The 22,504-nt window shown below is 36.1% G+C and overlaps 2 protein-coding genes across 4 annotated transcripts in view; one reads left to right on the forward strand and one right to left on the reverse strand.

Annotated features, from left to right (window-relative positions):
* LOC148947325 (SLIT-ROBO Rho GTPase-activating protein 1-like) overlaps positions 1-22,504 on the reverse strand; it is a 707,344-nt gene that overhangs the window by 69,421 nt on the left and 615,419 nt on the right. The gene's annotated exons all lie outside the window — the stretch shown is intronic.
* aus (argus) overlaps positions 1-22,504 on the forward strand; it is a 143,957-nt gene that overhangs the window by 47,828 nt on the left and 73,625 nt on the right. The window contains exon 5 of the mRNA XM_089097123.1: positions 13,049-13,273. Coding sequence (XP_088953249.1) covers positions 13,049-13,273 — 225 coding nt within the window. The remainder of the gene's footprint in view (positions 1-13,048; positions 13,274-22,504) is intronic.

A 22,504-nucleotide genomic window follows, 5' to 3' on the forward strand; every position in this document is an offset into this window, starting at 1 on the left:
CCATCACAGGGGCTTCCTCCTCTCCCGCCTTTAATTATGATCCCCGGGAGTAGAAAGGCCCCAATTGATCCCAACACACAGCCCAGCTGCCACCAACAACTTTTTTTAACACCAAATATGGGCCGAGAGTCCTTAGGGAGAACACGTGGTTAATGGGGTCAATGACCTAAATTTCCAAGGTCGATGTTGTTGTTGTTGTTGTTTTGGCCATGTGCATAGAGTCATTAGGGAGAACACGTGGTTAATTAAAGCGATTGGGAATTTGGAACACCTGTGCTGTCAGTCATTAATCAAATTGTTTCCGGGCAAAGTTTAATAATGTCTGACAGGTACTGTCAATCATTAATCAAATTGTTTCCAGGCGAAGTTTAATAATGTCTGACAGGTGATGTCAAGATTGATTGATATGTCACGAAATGGGAATTAATTTGTTGTTTCTAGGGGGAATTATTGATTCACGAAAGGAGAATTAATTTGATGTTTCTAAGGGGAAGGTGGGGAAGAGATATATTGATTGCGTAATCGAAGGGAGAGAATTCCCGATAAATTGATTACATAATCGTAGAACCCTATAAGGAGCTCGTGACGGGAATCCATTTATGAGCATAGAATGACGTAATCAACTAGGACAAATGAATTTCTGAGAAATTGATTACATAATCGGTAGAACCCTATCAGAAGGTCATGACGGGAATCCATTTATGGGCATAGAATGACATAATCAACTAGGACAAATGGATTTCTGAGAAATTGATTACATAATCGGTAGAACCCTATCAGAAGGTCATGACGGGAATTCATTTATGGGCATAGAATGACGTAATCGACTAAGACAATTGGATTTCTGAGAAATTGATTACATAATCGGTAGAACCCTATCAGGAGGTCCTGACGGGAATCCATTCATGGGCATAGAATGACGTAATCGACTAAGACAAGCAAGTTACTTTCTTAATGTTCCTCCTAAACCCATTTTGCAACTTGAAGTACTTATCTTTTTCACCCACAACTATACTTTACAGCTTTTTGGATACCTCAACACCAAGAAATACTTTTCAAAGGCCATTTCAGAGCAAATTACTTTCTTAATGTCCCTCCTAAACCCATTTTCCAACTTGAAGTACTTATCTTTTTCACCCACAACTATACTTTACAGCTTTTTGGATACCTCAACACCAAGAAATACCTTTCAAAGACCATTTCAGAGCAAGTTACTTTCTTAATATCCCTCCTAAACCCATTTTGCAACTTGAAGTACTTATCTTTTTCACCCACAACTATACTTTACAGCTTTTTGGATACCTCAACACCAAGAAATACTTTTCAAAGACCATTTCAGAGCAAGTTACTTTCTTAATGTACATACTAAACCAATTTTCCAACTTGAAGTAATTATCTTTTTCACCCACAACTGTACTTTACAGCTTTTGGATACCTCAACACCAAGAAATACTTTTCAAAGACCATTTCAGAGCAAGTTACTAATTTAATGTCCCTCCTAAACCCATTTTCCAACTTGAAGTACTTATCTTTTCACCCACAACTATACTTTACAGCTTCTTGGATACCTCAACACCAAGAAATACTTTTCAAAGACCATTTCAGAGCACGTTACTTTCTTAATGTCCCTCCTAAACCCATTTTCCAACTTGAAGTACTTATCTTTTTCACCCACAACTATACTTTACAGCTTTTTGGATACCTCAACACCAAGAAATACCTTTCAAAGTCCATTTCAGAGCAAGTTACTTTCTTAATGCCCCTCCTAAACCCATTTTCCAACTTGAAGTACTTATCTTTTTCACCCACAACTGTCCTTTACAGCTTTTTGGATACTTCAACACCAAGAAATACTTTTCAAATGACATTTCAGAGCAAGTTACTTTCTTAATGTCACTCCTAAGCCAGTTTTTCAACTTGAAGTACTTGTACTTTCCACCCACAACTATAGTTTACAGCTTTTTGAATGCTCCAACACCGAGTAATATTTTTCAAAGGCCATTTCAGAGCAAGTTACTTTCTTAATATGATTCTTAAACCAATTTTACAAATTCTAAATTTTTCCATAGTAGATAGAAAAAGCTATATCATAGCTGTGAATATTTTATCGAAAGATAAGCAGTTCTATTTCAATTTTAAATTTTCTCAATGAAGTGAAGAAAAGTTCAAGTTCTCTTCTGAATTTTTCAATGAAAAAGAAATTAGTTTTTATTCAATTCTATTTTTCCAAATAATATAAAATTTTCCACTTTAGTTCAGATTTTTCTCAAAGGGATGAAAAATTTTAAATACTGTTCCATATTTTCTCAACGAAGTGAAGAAAAGTTCAAGTTCTCTTCTGAACTTTACCAAAGAACATACTTCAATTCTAATTTCTCCAGAGAAAACAAAAATCTTCCACTTCAGTTCTTTATTTCACAAAGACATAAAGAAATTTAATGTTCAATTCTAATTTTTCGGGGGAAGATAGAAAAAGTAATCCCCAACCCAAAGGACCCCCCCCGGCCGCCAAGGCCCCAGGCCCCCCGGTCCCCACAATGCCCACCAAAGGACACCGACCCCAAAGGCCCCCCGACCCCCCCAAAAGACCAACCAAAAAAAAATTCTCTTAGAAATAATATTTTTCATCACTGATAACACTTTTCTGTTCAAACTAGCAAGTTTTCTACCAAAGATACCAAATATTTTCATAGAAGTAACATTTTTTTGATTGTGATAACAACTTTTCTGTCAGAAGTAGCAAGTTTTGCTTAACACTAACAAACCCACTCATCAAAGTAATGATATTTTACTTTAATAATAACATACTTTTACTGAACACACGCAAATTTCTCTTAGAAATAATATTTTTCATCAATGATAACACTTTTTCTGTTCGAACTAGCAAGTTTTCTACCAAAGATACCAAATTTTTTCTTAGAAGTAACATTTTTGATTGTGATAGCAACTTTTCTGTCAGAAGTAGCAAGTTTTGCTTAACACTAACAAACATTCTCATCAAAGTAATGATATTTTACCTTAATACTAACATACTTTTACTGAACACACAGAAATTTCTCTTAGAAATAATATTTTTCATCACTGATAACACTTTTTCTGTTCGAAATAACATGTTTTCTACCAAAGATACCAAATATTTTCATAGAAGTACCATTTTTTGATTGTGATAACAACTTTTCTGTCGGAAGTAGCAAGTTTTGCTTAACGCTAACAAACATTCTCATCAAAGTAATGATATTTTACCTTAATACTAACATACTTTTACTGAACACACAGAAATTTCTCGTAGAAATAATATTTTTCGTCAGTGATAACACTTTTTCTGTTCGAACTAACATGTTTTCTACCAAAGATACCAAATTTTTTCTTAGACGTACCATTTTTTTATTATGATAACAACTTTTCTGTCAGAAGTAGCAAGTTTTGCTTAACACTAACAAACATTCTCATCAAAGTAATGATATTTTACCCTTAATACTAACATACTTTTACTGAACACACACAAATTTCTCTTAGAAATAATATTTTTTCGTCAGTGATAACACTTTTTCTGTTCGAACTAGCAAGTTTTCTAGCAAAGATACCAAATTTTTTCTTACAAGTAACATTTTTTGATTGTGATAACAACTTTTCTGTCAGAAGTAGCAAGTTTTGCTTAACACTAACAAACCTTCTCATCAAAGTAACGATATTTTACTTTAATATTAACATACTTTTACTGAACAAACAAAAATATCTCTTAGAAATAATATTTTTCATCAATGATAACACTTTTTCTGTTCGAACTAGCAAGTTTTCTAGCAAAGATACCAAATGTTTTCATAGAAGTAACATTTTTTGATTGTGATAACAACTTTTCTGTCAGAAGTAGCAAGTTGTGCTTAACACTAACAAACATTCTCATCAAAGTAACGATATTTTACTTTAATACTAACATACTTTTACTGAACACACACAAATTTTTCTTAGAAATAATATTTTTCATCAATGATAACACTTTTTCTGTTCGAACTAGCATGTTTTCTAGCAAAGATATTGAATTTTTTCTTAGAAGTAACATTTTTTGATTGTGATAACAACTTTTCTGTCAGAAGTAGCAAGTTTTGCTTAACACAAACAAACATTCTCATCAAAGTAATGATATTTTACCTTAATACTAACATACTTTTACTGAACAAACAAAAATTTTTCTTAGAAATAATATTTTTCATCACTGATAACACTTTTTCTGTTCGAACTAGCAAGTTTTCTACCAAAGATACCAAATTTTTTCTTAGAAGTAATATTTTTTGATTGTGATAAAAACTTTTCTGTCAGAAGTAGCAAGTTTTGCTTAACACAAACAAACCTTCTCATCAAAGTAACATAATTTTACCTTAATACTAATATACTTTTACTGAACACACACAAATTTCTCTTAGAAATAATATTTTTCATCACTGATAACACTTTTTCTGTTCGAACTAGCAAGTTTTCTAGCAAAGATACCAAATTTTTTCATAGAAGTAAAATTTTTTTGATTGTGATAACAACTTTTCTGTCAAAAGTAGCAAGTTTTGCTTAACACTAACAAACATTCTCATCAAAGTAACGATATTTTACTTTAATACTAACATAGTTTTACTGAACACACACAAATTTCTCTTAGAAATAATATTTTTCGTCAATGACAACACTTTTTCTGTTCGAACTAGCAAGTTTTCTACCAAAGATACCAAATGTTTTCATAGAAGTAACATTTTTTGATTGTGATAACAACTTTTCTGTCAGAAGTAGCAAGTTTTTCTTAACACTAACAATCCTTCTCATCAAAGTAATGATATTTTACCCTAATACTAACATACTTTTACTGAACACACTCAAATTTCTCTTAGAAATAATATTTTTCGTCAGTGATAACCTTTTTTCTATTCGAACTAGCAAGTTTTCTACCAAAGATACCAAATTTTTTCTTAGAAGTAACATTTTTGATTGTAATAGCAACTTTTCTGTCAGAAGTAGCAAGTTTTGCTTAACACTAACAAACCTTCTCATCAAAGTAACCACATTTTACCTTAATACTAACATACTTTTACTGAACACGCACACAAAGTTCTCTTAGAAATAATATTTTTCACTTCTATATCTGAATCAATTTTCTTACATGTCTGGGTTGGTGTTTGGTTAGGTTAGGTTAGGTTAGCTAAGTTAGGTTAGGTTAGCTAGTAAACATTTCTCTATGTTTAAGTTAGGTTAGGTTAGCTTATCATGAGCGCTCATGATAAGCTAACCTAACCTAACTAAAGCATGGTACAAAGTCGACATGAGTGGATTTTCCGGCGAGTATGGTTAGGTTAGGTTAGAAAAAGTTAGGTTAGGTTAAGTTAGGTTAGGTTAGCCTACGTACGCGCGCGTACGTAGGCTAACCTAACCTAACCTAACTTAACCTAACCTAACTTGCTCTAACCTAACTTGCTCTGAAATGGTCTTTGAAAAGTATTTCTTCGTGTTGAGGTCTCCAAAAAGCTGTAATGTATAGTTTTGGGTGAAAAAGATATGTACTACATGTTGCAAAATGAGTTTAGGATGGACATTAAGAAAGTAACTTGCTCTGAAATGGTCTCTTGAAAAGTATTTCTTGGTGTTGAGGTATCCAAAAAGCTGTATAAAGTATAGTTGTGGTTGAAAAAGATAAGTACTTCAAGTTTTAAAATGGGTTTAGGAGGGACATTAAGAAAGTAACTTGCTCTGAAATGGTCTTTGAAAGGTATTTCTTTGTGTTGAGGTATCCAAAAAGCTGTACAGTATAGTTGTGGGTGAAAAAGATAAGTACTGCAAGTTGGAAGATGGGTTTAGGAGGGAACTTAAGAAAGTAACTTGCTCTGAAATGGTCTTTGAAAAGTATTTCTTGGTGTTGAGGTATCCAAAAAGCTGTAAAGTATAGTTGTGGGTGAAAAAGATAAGTACTTCAAGTTGCAAAATGGGTTTAGGAGGAACATTAAGAAAATAACTTGCTTGTCTTAGTCGATTACGTCATTCTATGCCCATATATGAATTCCCGTCAGGACCTCCTGATAGGGTTCTACCGATTATCTATTCAATTTCTCAGTAATCCAATTGTCTTAGTCGATTACGTCATTCTTTACCCATAAATGAAGTCCCGTCATGACCTTTTGATAGATTTCTAACGACTATTTAATCTATTTCTCAGAAGTACCTTTGTCCTAGTTGATTATGTAATTTTATGCCCATAAATGGGTTCCCATCATGAGCTGCTGATACGGTTCTACCGAGTATGTAATCAATTTCTCAGAAATCCATTAGTCATTGTTGATTACGTCATTCTATGCCTATAAATGGATTCCCGTCACGAGCTCCTTATAGGGTTTTACCGATTATGTAATCAATTTCTCAGAAATCCAATTGTCTTAGTCGATTATGTCATTCTATGCCCATAAATGAATTCCCGTCATGACCTTCTGATAGGGTTCTACCGACTATGTAATCAATTTCTCAGAAATTAATTTGTCCTAGTCGATTACGTCATTCTATGCTCATAAATGGATTCCCGTCATGACCTTCTGATAGGGTTCTACCGATTTTGTAATCAATTTCTCAGAAATACATTTGTCCTAGTTGATTACGTCATTCTATGCCCATAAATGGAATCCCATCAAGAGCTCCTGATAGGGTTCTACCGATTATGTAATCAATTTCTCAGTAATTCTCTCCCTTCGATTACGCAATCAATATATCTCTTCCCCACCTTCCCCTTAGAAACATCAAATTAATTCCCCTTTCGTGAATCAATAATTCCGCTTAGAAACAACAAATTAATTCCCATTTCGTGACATATCAATCAATCTTGACATCACCTGTCAGACATTATTAAACTTCGCCTGGAAACAATTTGATTAATAATTGACAGTACCTGTCAGACATTATTAAACTTTGCCCGGAAACAATTTGATTAATGACTGACAGCACAGGTGTTCCAAATTCCCAATCGCTTTAATTAACCACGTGTTCTCCCTAATGACTCTATGCACATGGCCAAAACAACAACAACAACAACATCGACCTTGGAAATTTAGGACATTGACCCCATTAACCACGTGTTCTCCCTAGGGACTCTATGCCCATATTTGGTGTTAAAAAAAGTTGTAGGTGGCAGCAGGGGTGAGGGGTGGGATCAATAGGGGCCTTTCTACTCCCGGGTGAGGGTACCCCAAATTCTATTATGGACCCCAGAGGCTAATTCTCCTCTTGGTTCGTACCTTCGTATGGAGGTAATGTACATATAGTAGGACATTCTCCTGCCACCTTGGGACGCGGTCAGTGGCCTGAGTAAACTACTGCTGAGAAGGTAGCAAAGTAGGCTCTCAGTGAATGTAAATACACATGTAAGAATAAACTCTTAAGAAGAAGGAATTAGCTTGTATTCATCGATAGCCATAAGATAATTAGGCTCTACTATTTAAAATCGGGCTGAAATGATTTTTAGTATGAGGCGTGGTGAGGTAGCTGACTTTTGAAGTTGGCGGGTCAACACACTAAAAAGGTTAAAAAACGATGCTCTATTAAGCCTTTAGTCATTGGTGATTTTTGCTGATGCGCAAACATATTTCACGGAAGGTAGCCTACGTTTGAAACAAAACCGTTATTGCATGTGTAGCTCAACCATCCAACATAATTGTACCGTGTATCGTAAGAAACCAAGAGAGGAAATGATATAATGAATGAAAAATAAAATCAAATAGGTGAAAAAACGAGGATTTTCTCAGCCAGTGGCAAAATATGAAAAAAAATGTAATAAAATGTAGACTTTCGAAGTGAACCTCACATGAGCAGAATAGAATAGTATATATTCTGCTCTTTTGAGATTCGCTTCAAAAGGTTATATTTTGTTTGTTGTATTTTTTTTTATTTGTTTTTTTTTCTTCTTCTTTTTTAGCACTGAGTACGACTTGGCGGAGGTCCTTGTCGACATATTTGCTTGTTCTTCGTTTTCATATTTTGCCAGTGGCTGACAAAAAATCTCGTTTTTTCACCTATTGGATTTTATTTTTCATTTATTATATCATTTCCTCTTCCTTTCTTACGTCTTGTATAGCCAGTGTGGTTTTAGAATGTATGTACTGTGTACCAAGTTGAATTGTAATTGTTAGACTTTTTCTTGTGGTTACGCTTTTTGTCTCTGTCGTTGTATATTCCTGCTGTTATCCTCCTAAATCGTCGTAGTAAAGCATAAGGTTGAAAATCTTATTTTTGTTTTTGTGTTATTTTGAAAATGTCAAATAACCTATATCGTTTTTGGGCACGGCGATTATGGCTGCATAGAACCGTATCGGATTGCATTAAGTTGTTTAGTTCGTTTTTCCATATTTCACAGGAGGAAAAAAGGAAATTTGTATCTATATCCTGAGAATAGCTCTTTCCCTAGGATTTAAACAAGAAAAAAAAATAATCAGTGTGTACCTGAAAAGTCTGGCATAATTTTCAGGGTTTCGAACATGGTTCACAAGTATTTCGGTCATTTAAAGATGGAACACCAAAGTGTAGCTATTTTGGACCACTGTTCTTGGGCATGTGCATGTATGGTGATTGTTATAAAATTGTACCAGAAGTGCCAAATTCAAACCAGATGGATTGGGAAAAGGTCTGATTGGTTGAAAAAGATCGCATGCCATCAGTTTCAACTAATCACATGCGTTTTCCACAGACGTAAAGTTATAGAAAGTGAAAGGGGTATTTTATGCCTTTAGTCAAAGCGTCTCTGATAGCCAATGATAACCACTCTCTGTTGAGTAGAATCAGAATTTAACGATCCTTATGGTTTGGATTTGGCACTCCTAGTTGTACGATTTCTAATGACCGCCATGCATGCGGATGCGCATTGACAGAACGCAAGTTCATTGGTCCAAAATAGTCAGTTACACAAATGAGACTTGTGGACTATATTGGTCACCTTGATTTTGGTACGCAGTTGACTATGTCAAGTCACTGGTCATGTTCGGTAGCGTTCAAGGTAGAGGTATTTAAATTATTTTCGTCCGAATCCTGGCTGGTCTCCCTGACCACCTAGGAAATAAATCTATATCTTCTATAAGTGAGTGAAACCCCGAGAGTTGCTCATTTTCTCCTACCTGATTAACATCTCAGGGTGACACCTATTCTGGCACGTGTGGCATACTTTCACCACATATTATCCAATTCCGAGGTACGTGGCAACCATCAAAACTATTTTATGCGGTTATGCGCATAAAGTAAGATGCATGAGTAGGAAAAAAAGTAGGTCTATAGTATTTTGAAAAAAGGTGACAGTTCTGTCAAAAATGCCCTTTTCAAACCTATCACTCACATGGAAGTTGTTTTAAAAGCCTCCCATCCTGGAATTTCTGTAGGCCTACATCCCCTTCTCTTTTAAAATAAATTTTGATGATGCCACCAAAATGCAGATATTGTCGTTAGCCTTCTTAAGCTTGTTACCATCATCTTTGTACTTTTTTAGTGAAATGAACTAAATTAATGTTCATATGTTAGACCTTCGAATTTCAAAATTCAGGAGACAGCAGTCAATAAGGGAACTGCTTCCGCTTTTAGCGGAAATTGAATTAAACTCAGAAGAAAAACAGAACAAGGAAAATTAAATTAGAGAGGAAAGAGACTATGTAAAAGCGAAAACATAACTAAACTTTATGAAAATCCTCGACGAATAATATCAACTCAAGATATATTTGCAGGAACCTTTTTTTTCTGGGGCGGGGGGGGGATAATAATAAGAAAAACTGCTATGATAATTTAAATAAGAAGTGTCCAGAAATTCAGGAAAATTTGAGATTTTTTTTCTTGGGGGAGGGGGGGGGCTTCGAGGTCCCCTCTGCGTACTTTACTGACTGAAAATTAAATGCAGCCCAGAAAGAATTCGTAAGTTTAGCAGGATTGTATCAAAGATTTTTGTTCCGGGAGGGGGGGTACAAAAATGTACTGGTGGATCCAGGGGAACCGGGGGACCCTGGCTCCCCAAGATTGTTTCTGGCGGCCTCTTTCCCTGTTTATTTTCATTTTTTTACTCTTTGTTTTAGAATAACTTTGTCAATTTGGTCAATTATTGGCCCCATTGTCGATCCCCCCCCCCAATATTTTACTAATTGGCGCCCTTGTAGCATTGGGACTCCCTTAAGATTTTGCTCTAGATCCGCCCCTGAAAGAATAGCTTTACAAAACACAACCAAAATTTGCTTACGTTTATTTTTGTTACTTCTGTATGAACCGGATAACAATTTCTAGGGAGGGCTCAAACGGGGTACTTCTGTCCTGGATATGCCCCTGAAGAGAAAAACGTGTTTTTAGTACTAGATATCCAAAAGTTATATTTTATTGTGTTTTCCCAAAATTTGCCAAGGTTACTTGGTCCTCAAACGGATCTTACTCCCTCTTCCTCGCTTATGCTCAATTTGGCTATTATGGCTAATAATATATAATATAATATAATAATAATATTTGGCTATTATGGCTAATAATCTAGGCTCGGTCAATCCGCTATTTGTCTTCATTTCTTATACTTTTTTTTATGGAATTAGGATGGTAAATAAAAGCTAAAGGGCTGGGCACACGTAGCTGATTTCGGAAACTCCAAATCAGCGCCGATTTTAAAAGAAATCGGCGTCGATTTGAGTTTCAAATTTTTTTTAGTTTGGTCGCCGATTTACAAAATCAGCACCGATTTTCATCATGATTATCACAAAAAAATAGGGATACAAATAACTAGTCAGCCAGAGATGTATGTGATGAAAGACCCCGCTACTGAGCTGTGAACTAAACTGAGAACTAATCTGAGATCAATCATGCAACTATTAATAAACTCCAGTTGACTATTTGTGTCCATGATTTTTTTTTTTGAAAATTTCGCGCAATAAGTTTTTCTTTCGACAAATTTTTCTTACTGCTATTGTTTGTCCACTGATCCTGAAGTCGGTTTCCGAAACCAGCTACGCATGCCCAGCCCTTAAGATCTAAAGAAAAAGAACAGTTTACATTGCGTGTCTGAAAATCATCCGTACATGGTACCTTCCAAGTGCATTCAGACAGAAGTTTAAATTGATTTGTAAAATTTTTTTGAATTATATGTTAAAATTCACAAAGAAATGAAACGCCTGTATTTTTTTTTTTTTTTTTTTATCTTGTCAAAAGAAAAAGGGAAACAAAGATCTGGATCGGCTCGATTTTTTATATAAGATTTTGGCAAAATATGAAGTGCTGTTAATACAGGTTTCTTTTGCTCTGAATTTCAACATATGTTAAATTTCAGGAAAATGAAGATAAATTACTGTCTGAATGTATGTGGAACCTACCACATATAGTGAACACCAGCTCAAAATAAAAGAAAAAGACAAATTAGCGAGCAAATACAAGAATTTACAGGAAAAGCCGTTAAACCGCTAAGATATCACTGAGTTTCTCCTTTAGCGAAAAATTAACTTTCTTGTAATTATTAGAGGGACAATGCAAAATTTTATTAACAAATTATTTGCAATTATTGATGATTGTGAGGAAATGAAGTTACAATAGATGTCCTATCTTCATCTAGTATTTGCGATACATACTCACATTTGAAGATATTCGAAGGAGGGTGGGGTGGAAATTGGCTATCCTCTGCCAAAACATAGTATCCAAATTTTTTAAGTTTTCGAGAAAATCGCAAAATATTTTTTTTTTTTTTTTTGTTTTGGGAACAGTTTAAATATGTGAAGAAACAGAAGTTCGTGAATATATTTTCCAAATGCATTTTTTTCGATTCTCTGCCACTCCCTTTTCTGTTGGGCGTAGATGCTGGGTTTTGTTATACTAGCTTGCAGGAGCGTCCCGAACCTCATTTCATGGGGGGGGGGGGCGATCTTCGTAAATTTTACCGAATCGCTACCTGATTTATGCGGATTTTTCTGCAGAAATCAAGAATTTTGCAAAATTTCTACCGAAGTTTTTGCCCTCGGCGAAAATTTGACCGAATCTCAAGAAGTTGGGGGGCGGCGCGCCCCTACCCGGCCTTTCGGTATACCCCTGCTAGCTTGTCCGTACCAAATTTTGTGTGTAGAAAACGGGTGAAATCTGTTTTCACCCCTGTAAATACTAGGCTGTATCTCAGAGAGCATAGCAGATATAGAAACCCTGACTGCACCATTAGACTCGCCGCGTTGAGATTAGGAGTCCGTCCTTAACCCAAAATAAAATTTTTGTGAAGATGCTAGGTTTTGGCAAAGGGCAGCTGAAATTAGCCCCAAACCTCGAACCTGATGCCCCCTAACATCTGTGGCACCGGACATAAATTTTTTTTATAATTTATTATAGTTTTAAAACCCAAAAGGAGGTGGTATCAAAATCAATCTACTGAAGGCCCAATTTTCATCCAACCCAAGTCTGTTGAACGCATACTTTGCAAACAAGGTTAGGAAAATAACTTTGAAGCGTGCTTTGAATATGATTTTACTTCAGCAATTAAACCATATTTGATACGGAAATTGTGCTGGTGATTGGGGTTGCTGACGGGTGTAGATAAGAACCTCCCTCGAACATGTTTTTGCAGGATGGCCTGTCCAAGAAAAATGTAGTGAGTCCATTGAAAAGCAGTTAAAACTGTTCTTTTATTTTTCTAAAAGTATATTTGTACTATGCTGATTTGCGTATCAAGTCTAAATAACTGAATTAGCTACATGCATCTACTCCCTACTCTCTACTCCCTGACTCCTCTACTCATCTACTCCCTGAAATATTTGCGCCCTCTTAACCCACTGAAACCGGCCAGCAGCAGATTATCAGGTTGATTTTGCGTATTTACCGAATCTTCATGTGTCCTTAATAAAACTGTTTGAATTCATACACCGTCATAGTATTTGGTTGGCTGCCTCTGGATTAAATAGGGACCACTCATGACCTATGAGCTACATCTTTGACATCCCTCCTCTAACCTGATTTATTCTGTTTCTTTTTTTCCTCGAATTTCAAATATAGCCCAAAATTCGTTTGCAACCGAACCTTTACAATTCCATAAAGGACTTGTTTTTATTTTCAGAGGAAGAACTTACTTGCATTGCAACGTGGAAGGAAGGAACGTCCAGGTATCTAATGGCACGTTTACGGACACGTCATCACGCACATGGACATCACGCTGAACGTTATCGGTGCTACCTTTTAGAACGTGATAGAGCATCACTGAAAATGGCCCAATCAGGCGATGCCTCTTGCAACGGCCTTTTTTCTACAAGTGAAGGGGCGAGGACTTATGTTTTTAATCCAGGTTAGTGGTGATAATTTCTGTCAAGAGATGGACGATTATATCCCCTTGCCACATTTTATACATTGGAACAAGGAGAAGGGAAAACGTTGTTGCCATTCTGCAGGTCTAATGTACCAGGGATCTGGTCGTATCTTGCTTGGCGGATACGAATTTTACCGAAAGCCTGTAGGCTCTGGCGGGAGTTTCGCTTTGACAGATGGATTTTCCGTCACCCGAGGGAAAAGTATGTCTTCAGATGGGGTTGTGTTTGGTTTGCCTTTATTTTGGATTAAAAGGAAATTTTTGTTTGCCGTTAAATTGTCTTAAAATAAATGGAATCTTTCTGTTCCTGCAATAGTTATTTAAAACTGCTAAAATTTCTTAAATGAGTTCTCAAAGAAAAATTTCTTTTTAGAGGCAGTCTGTAGAAACACATTATAAAATTTTGGTTTCTATCAGACCTGCAAGCCAGAATTCCCATAGGATCATCGCTTGGTCAACTTTGATTAACGCAATTTATCGTCTTCTATTGGTACCCAGCCAAGGCCTCCTCCCCTTCGTTGTCTCTTTTCCGTTCGCCGTTCATCACTTTAACGGACGGTCCGCGATGAAAATGCTTTTATATAATAATAAATTTAGCTGATTTCAGCTGCAAACTCAGTCAAATACTTAGTCAAATTCAGCTGCAAACTCAGTCAAGGACTTAGCCGAATTCAGCTGCAAACTCAGTCAAAGACTTAGCCGAATTCAGCTGCAAACTCAGTAAGACTTAGCCGAATTCAGCTGCAAACTCAGTCAAGGACTTAGCCGAATTCAGCTGCAAACTCAGTCAAAGACTTAGCCGAATTCAGGTGCAAACTCAGTCAAAGACTTTCAGCTGCAAACTCAGTCAAAGACTTAGCCGAATTCAGCTGCAAACTCAGTCAAAGACTTAGCCGAATTTAGTTGCAAACTCGGTCAAAGACTTAGCCGAATTCAGCTGCAAACTCAGTAAAAGACTTAGCCCAAATCAGCTGCAAACTCAGTCAAAGACTTAGCCGAATTCAGCTGCAAACTCAGTGAAAGACTTAGCTGAATGCAGCTGCAAACTCAGTCAAAGACTTAACCGAATTCAGCTGCAAACTCAGTCAGAGAAAACCCGTTTTCCATGAAAGACATTTATTCTAATACATAAGTATAATAAAGGCTGTAAAACAATAATCCAAAATAGCTCAGATGGTTGAGAATCAGACTCTTAATTTCAGAATTTTGGGTCCAAGCTCGACTTTTTTTTTTTTTTTTTTTTTTTTTTTTTTTTTTTTTTTTTTTTGGTAAAAGTGTAAATATTGAGAATACATTCCTTTTTGGGTAAAGGCTGTATTCGCTGAGAAAAAATCGATTTGATACTAAAATACTCGAGCAGGTGGATATAGAATTTGATTAACCTTGCTTTTTAGCTTACCGTTATGTGGATTAATAAATAAATTAAAGGGGAAGGGTGGGATCTTTTCTCTTCGTAAATCAGTATTTCCAAATTTATCTAATTATATGTACGACCTGGGGGCTGTGCCATCCTCAACGCCTCGCTCCTTACGCTAAAGTTTGACTTTCTCACAAATCTTTTTTTTAAACAATAAAAACTTTAGCGTAATGAGCGAAGCGTTGAGGAGGGCACAGCCCCTTTCATATACAGAAGCGGGGGTTTTGGGGGTGGCAGCCCCCCAACTGCACCTCCTAATCCCTGTACGTTTTAAGGTTCGAACTTGTGACTCAGCCTCTTTAACTATTTAGAAAACGTAGTTTTTTTCAAATAATATGCTTATATATCCATGATTTCAATTCAATTCAATATATCCATGATTTAAATATCTATAGAGCATATGCTTATAATTCCTCGGTGGGATTGAGCTAGAATAAACAAAATGTGGTTTTAAATTTCATTTCATCAGTTAATTTCTTCTCTTTTGCGACAGAGTGGAGATCAAGCCAAACATATAAGTGGGGCTTTGCTCTTTGTTGACATAATGATATGTAAATTAATACTTAGGAGGGGAGGAAGGCTTACCCTTTATCCTATTTCCTAAGAACTTAATGAAACTTTCTCCTTTCTCTTTATTAGGATATTATTTGGGGGCAACTCCTCATTTACTGAACTTTTAAGTGTCGAGTCTCATTTGCATATTTCTCACCCGCTTGTTCCATAAGCTTGGGAGTAATCAGCTTTCTGTGATAATATCCGAACTGGTTGATGCTGTAATACTACTCTATATTTTTTTTTGTAGACCTAGAATAGAATTAAATTAAAAGCAAGTTTTTTCAACTGAAAGTAAGGAGTTACATTATAACTTAAAAGAACAGAAATTATTCCGTATACCAGTTCGTCTTCCCTCTCCTCAATACCTCGCTGTTTGCGTTATGGTTTTTTGGTACCGTATTAAAAAAAAAACTTCTTATCAAACAGTTCGTGGTAACGAACTGTAAGTAAGGAGCGACACGGCTCAATAGTAACCGAAACTCTAAAAAACGGAATTTTGATACCAATAGATACATCAAAAGAATCAGATTTTAATGCTGATTTTAAATATATAAGTTCATCAAGTTTATTTCTACCCATCAAAAGTTACACTCCTGAGAAAATTTGCCTGATTTTAAAAAAAAGGGAGAAACACCCCCATAGAACTATAAAACTTCAGTGAAAATCTCACTAACGAATTCTGCGTATCAGAGAACCTTAATGTATAGATTTCGGGGTCATATCTGAAAAAGTCTAGAATTGCGCATTTTGTGCCAGAAGAAATATCACGGATGCGTGTTTTTTTTTTTTTTTTTTTTTTATTTATTTTTTTTTCCAGGGGTGATCGTATCGACCCAGTGGTCCTAGAATATCGTGGGAGGGATCAAAACTTAAAACGAACAGAAATTATTACGTATATGATTGGGTCCGCCCCCTAGTCAATAAAAAATAGAGTTGTGAGAAAGAGTCAAACTTTAGCTTTAAGAGCGAGGCGTTGAGGAGGGGAAAGCCCCTTTCATATACGGAATAATTTCTGTTCGTTTTTAAGTTTTAATGTCGCTCCTTACTTTCAGTTAATAAAACTTGTTTTTTTATTTAATTCCAATTAAACACCATGTTTTTTGGGAGTAGTCCTAAAAGAATTTAGACAAAGGTAAAATTTTAGTGTAAAGAGCGGGGTATTGAGGGTACCCCCCCCCTCATATACGGAATAATTTCTGTTCGCTTTAATTTTTAATGTTGCTCCTTTCTTTAAGGAGCGCCCCCTTTATAGCAATGTCCCTTCCCCCAGGACAATTTCCTCCATGGGAAGATCCTCTCACATAACCCCCGACACAAGCCCCCCACGACCAGAAAAAATCCTCCTTGAAAACGTCTGTATACTTCCCAATAACCAATAGGCTTACTATATGTAAAAATTGGCTAAAGTTTATAACTTTCAGCCCTTCCCCTGGGGACTTTGGGGGATTCAGTCATCCTAAAAGACATACTTTTTATATTTTCGACCATGCTAAACAAAATGGCTATCTCAAAATTTTGATCGGGTGACTTTGGGGAAAAATTGAGCGTGGGAGGGGGTCTAGTTGCCCTCCATCTGTTTTGGTCACTTAAAAAGGGCACTAGAACCTTTAATTTCCGTTCCAATGTTTACATATAGTTGGCCTATTGGTTATTGGGAAGTATACAGACGTTTTCAAAAAGGATTTTTTCTGGTTGTGGGGGGGGGGCGGTCGGGGTTTACGTGGGAGGATCTTTCCATGGAGGAATTTTTCATGGGGGAAGGGACATTGCTATAAAGGGGGCACCGAATTTCCCAGCCTTATTTAAAAAAACGATCAGAAATTAAATAAAAAAAAAGTTTTTCATCTAAAATTAAGGAGCAACATCAAAACTTAAAACGAACAGAAATTATTACGTATATGATTGGGTCCACTCCCTTGTCATAACCTCGCTCTTTAGGCTAAAGATTTTTTAGTACTTTCATAAGAGCTATTTATTGTAACTAACGGCCTTTGCGAATAAGGGGTGATTTTTAAAGAATTGGAACAAAATTCGAACTTTAGCGTAAAGAGCGAAGTATCGACTAGGGGGCGAACACCCTAATATACGTATTAAAAATACACGAATATAGAAGTTCGTTTCGTAAGTTAATTCGTAAGTTACGTATATTTATTACTAATAAAAACGTTCATAAATAAAATTAAACAACTTTCGAGAAAGCCATTTAACCAAATAAAAGTAAAATGAATATGCAAATTTTGTTTTAATTATTCATTTACAGTGGGCCAAAATAAAAACCTGCATTAATTCAAAAACGTTCAAAAATTAAATAAAAAAACAAGTTTTTTTTTAGCTGAAAATAATAAGCAACATTAAACCTTAAACTGAACAAAAATTATTCTGTATATGAAACGGGCTGTCCCCTCCTCAACGTCTTGTTCTTTATGCTACAGATTTTAATTGTTTAAAAAAATAGAGCTATGAGAAAGAGCCAAATTTGAAAAAAGAGTAAAGAGCGAGGCGCTGAGGACGGGAAAGCTCCTTTCATATACGGAATAATTTCTGTTCGTTTTAAGTTTTAATGTCACTCCTTACTTTCAGTTAAAAAAAAACTTGTTTTTTTACTTAATTCCAATTCAACACCATGTGTTTTGGGAGCCGTCCTTAAAGAATTTAGACAAAAGTAAAATTTTAGGGTAAAGAGCGCGGTGTTGAGGAAGGGGTACCCCCCCCCCCCCTCATATACGGAATAATTTCTGTTCGTTTTAATTTTTAATGTTGCACCTTTCTTTAAGTTGACAAAACTATTTTCTTATTTAATTTCTTGTCATTTTTCAAATAATGCAGGAAATCTGCCTCTAGCCCTCTATGGAAAATTCCCCCTACCCTCCACGAAAAATTCCTTCAAAGAAAATTCTTCAACGTAAAATCTCCCCATGGAGATTTTTCCATCCTCGAAGGGAATTTTCTCCATCCTTGATGAAAATTCGCCCCAGAAAATTTCCTGTGGACAATCCAGCCTGAAAAATTCTCCTTACTTTCATTTAAGAAAATACTTGTTTTTTTTATTTAAATTCTGATTATTGTTCAAATCATTCTGAAAATTCCCTCTGTACAGATTTTTCCATCCTCGAAGGAAATTTTCACCATCCTTGATGAAAATTCGCCCTAGAAAATTTCCTGTGGACAATTCAGCCTGAAAAATTCTCCTTACTTTCATTTAAGAAAATAGTTGTTTTATATTTAGTTTCTGATTATTGTTTAAATCATTCTGAAAATTCCCTCCGCACAAAATTTTCCCCAGCCCCCCCCTTCAATGGAAAGTTTATCCAGCAGAAAATCCCCCCACACGTGGCGTAATGCCCCAGACAACTCAAACCCTGCTGTACAATTCCAAGTGGACAATTCCCCGGGTACATCTTCACATGTAATATTGAGCAGCCAAAGAGAACGTAAGACAAATAAAAAGAATTTTGCTTAGGAATTTAGGCTTATTTTCCCCGTGTAAAATTTTCCCTGGAAAATTCACCTCCAGAAACTTCCCTCTGTCGAATTCCCCCCCCCCCCTTATAAAATCCCTCCCCCTCTAAAAAAAAAATGCCTGTATACTTCCAACCAACAAACAGGCCTATTATATGTTAACAATGGATAAATTTCATAACTTACAGGCCTTTTCCCAGGGGCTGTGGGGGCCATCTTGTCCACAAATGCATAGTTATTGGACCTTTCATCTAAATTGAACAAAATGGCTATCTCAAAATTTTGATCAGATGTCCTAGGACATCTGATCATCTGATCGTTGCCTTCCAATCTTTTGGGTCACTTGAAAGGCACTTGAACTTTTGAATTCCGTTCTAATGGGCCCTCTCTCAATCTTTTAAGACATTTAGTTTGATAAAAACATTCTTGAAAAAAAAAGCTAACAGACATTCAATTTTTATTCTTAAAAAAAAAAAAAAAAAAAAAAAAAATCCACATTTTTGCAGATGGGAACTTGTAACATCTGCAGTAGGATTCTCTGATACGCTGAATCTGACGGTGCGATTTACATTAAGATTCCTTGACTTTTTGGGGTGTTTCACCCCTTTTTTGAAAAACAGGCAAATTTTCTCAGGCTCGTAGCTTTTGATGGGCAACATTAAACTTAATTGATTTTATATGTTGGGAATCAGTATAAAAAGCCAATTCTTTTGATGCCCTATTGTTATCAACATTTCGTTTTTTAGAGTTTCAGGCACTATTGGGCCGAGTCGCTCTACCAGGAACTGTGTGATAGAAGTTTGAAATAAAAATTGCTTATATTGCACGTTAGATAAACCAGGGTTAAAGCATAAACCTAGCAAAATTTATTCGATTATTACGGCTTTTCATTATTTTACTTTTTACTTTTTGTCAGACAGATGCTTCGACATGGCACAGCATTTCATAAACTTTAATCGACTTATCTACAGCCGAACCTGCACATTCGTCAGCCCCCAAGGGGGGATCAGATGATTCGTCCTATAGAGGGGAGTGCTCTAGGGTCCTAGTTGCTGTACCGATTGGAAATCGTTGCATAAATCTGATTTCAAGAAAGTGTAACATGTTTACCCTTCTACTAAAATGTAACCCAAACCCACGGTTTTAACCCACGGTGGTTCATTTGCCAAACCCACAACCCACGGTGTATCCCAAACCCACAGTGATTCATTTGCCCCTCAGGCTGCATCGTGTCATCCTGGTGGCGTATTCTTAGAGTTTAAGACCATCTCAATTCAAATGTTCATCTTAAGATTCAATTTGATGCCATCTGAGGTAACAAGGGTGCTTGGGAGTGCAGTGGCTGCAGAATGAGTGTATTGTTACCCTCCAGACAATTCCTCTGCTGAAAAAGGAACTGTATCTCCGCATCTGCGACCAAACTACTTCCTCTCTTTCTTTTTCTTTCTGTTTCTCTCCCTTTCTATCACTTCCTTGTTTTAAGTTGCATCGTCGCCATGATTGCTGTCCGTGACAACAAAAAAGCAACAACAAAGCCCGGAACCAGCCGTTGCCTATAATGACAGGTTTTTTAGGTTGAATAAAAAAGTTTCTTCTCTATTTGTCTGGTAAAAAGTGCAAAATTCTTGGAAAGAAAATTCTAACTCTGACAGAAATCTATATGTTTAAGCATGTCCTACCAGCACGTGCGATTGAACAAGCCCTCCTCTTCTCTCTTTCTTTCTCTCTCTTTCTCTCTCTCTCTCTCACTGTTTCTCTCTCTCTTTCTTCTCTTTCTCTATTTATATTTCTTTGTATCTTTTTATTTCTTCCTCGTTTTTAAGTTGCACCGTCGTCGTAATTGCTGTCTATGGAAACAAAAAAGTAACAGTAAAGCCCGCACCACGTCGTTGTTCAAAATGACAGCTTTTTAAGGCGGAATCAAAATTCTCCACTCTAGTCGCCGGGTAAATATCAACACATCATTTGGCTTGTTCGTTCAATCAACACATTTGAACGAACAAGCCCCCTCCTTTCCCTTTCTCTCCTTTTCTCATCTTTTTCTATTTCTCTTTCTATCTCCCCTCTCTTTCCTCTCTTTCTCCCTTTCTCTCCATATACCTTCATCGTTTTTACGTCGTAGAGCCATAGAGGGCTTTAATGACGCGGGATTAGAATGGGAAGGTGAAATGGTGACACCCCACATAACCGAAGCGATTGATTTGGGGATACTTGAGTAGGGGGAGAAGAAGCGTGATCGTGTCCATGCTGAGTCTCGACAAAGAAACTGCAAAGCTAGATGTATACGACCTATGGTGATAGTTACGATGAAAAAAAATCATTGTTAAATAAACTGTACGCAATAAATAGCATTAAAGTATATTATAAATAATTTCTGAGACCACACTGGCTAATCATGATAAACAAAAAATCGCGAAGAAAGGAAACGAGGACAATTAACAGCCAGTGAAAAAATTGAAAAATTATGCAAATATTTCGGTCAAGACCTCCGCTTGACCGTCCTCAGTGCAGAATAAAACTGATAAAAATTTAAAAACCAAACCTTAAAATAAAAACACCAAACTAAAATTGGACGACCCTTTCCTAGTAACGGTTACCCTTTCACCGTTACTAGGAAAGGGTCGTCCAATTTTAGTTTGGTGTTTTTATTTTAAGGTTTGGTTTTTAAATTTTTATCAGTTTTATTCTGCACTGAGGACGGTCAAGCGGAGGTCTTGACCGAAATATTTGCATAATTTTTCAATTTTTTCACTGGCTGTTAATTGTCCTCGTTTCCTTTCTTCGCGATTTTTTGTTTAAAGTATATTGTTTCATAGAAGAACAAATTTTCTGTTTTAGCTGTTCGTCGTTATGACAACATTCTACCAGACCAAGGTGTCTTGAAACATTTTAAGTAAATTTACATTTAGTAAATAGCGACCCTTGTCAGTAGAAACCGAAACCCTAAAAAACTGAAATTCTGATGCTGTAAATTTCATTTTCAAAAGTTTTCAAACCGTTTCGCTCTAACATTATCCGGGGTAGTCAAGGACCCTAGGAATATCTATGGCTATGCCTTGTCACTGACTTTAGTTTCTTGTTGCACGGTAAAAAAAACGTACTTTGACGTTGACGGCATTTTTTGACGTTGACGGCATAGTTGTTGGATTCGCGTGAAAATACACTTTTTTAGTGTATAGGTACTTCTGCCGTATTTTTACATTCATCGAATATATTTTTAAACTCGATCAGTGTACTGGGAGGATCTAATGACAATTAACTCTTGCGAAAATGGGTCATACCGCGGGGCACGACCGATGCAAAAATATCGTGAAAGGGGGTCGGTCGTCCGGGTTTTTGATCTATTGGGTATTGGGATTAAAAGCTACATAAACGAAGATCTTTCACTTGTTGTTGTGGACTTATTTCTGAAAGGTAAGTTCTTTTGATGTTTTTTTTTTTTTACTTTTATATAAGTCTTATGAACTTTGCAGATAGAATGGTAAAATTCTACTTTAGCTACTTTTGTCTATCTTGGAAAGAGTTTAGGTTAGGAAAATGAAAGTTTCAGGGATGCGTCTACAGGCTAAAGTATGTAGGCCTACCGGGAAGGTGTTTTGAAGTATTTACCTCCACTCCTCCGTCTAGAGAATCCAAACTTTTGATGACCTTTAAAAATCTGTGTGTTATAAAAGTGAAACCTTGTTAAATAGATCTTCTGCTTAAATAAAGTACAACAAAATTATTTTCAGCTTCACAACTTTGCTCAATCCCAATTTAAAAGGTTTTAAAGATATGCA

Source organism: Artemia sp. Qi Xiang Cuo, chromosome 11, assembly GCF_049724085.1.
Source record: "Artemia sp. Qi Xiang Cuo chromosome 11, ASM4972408v1, whole genome shotgun sequence".
NCBI lineage: Eukaryota > Metazoa > Arthropoda > Branchiopoda > Anostraca > Artemiidae > Artemia > Artemia sp. Qi Xiang Cuo.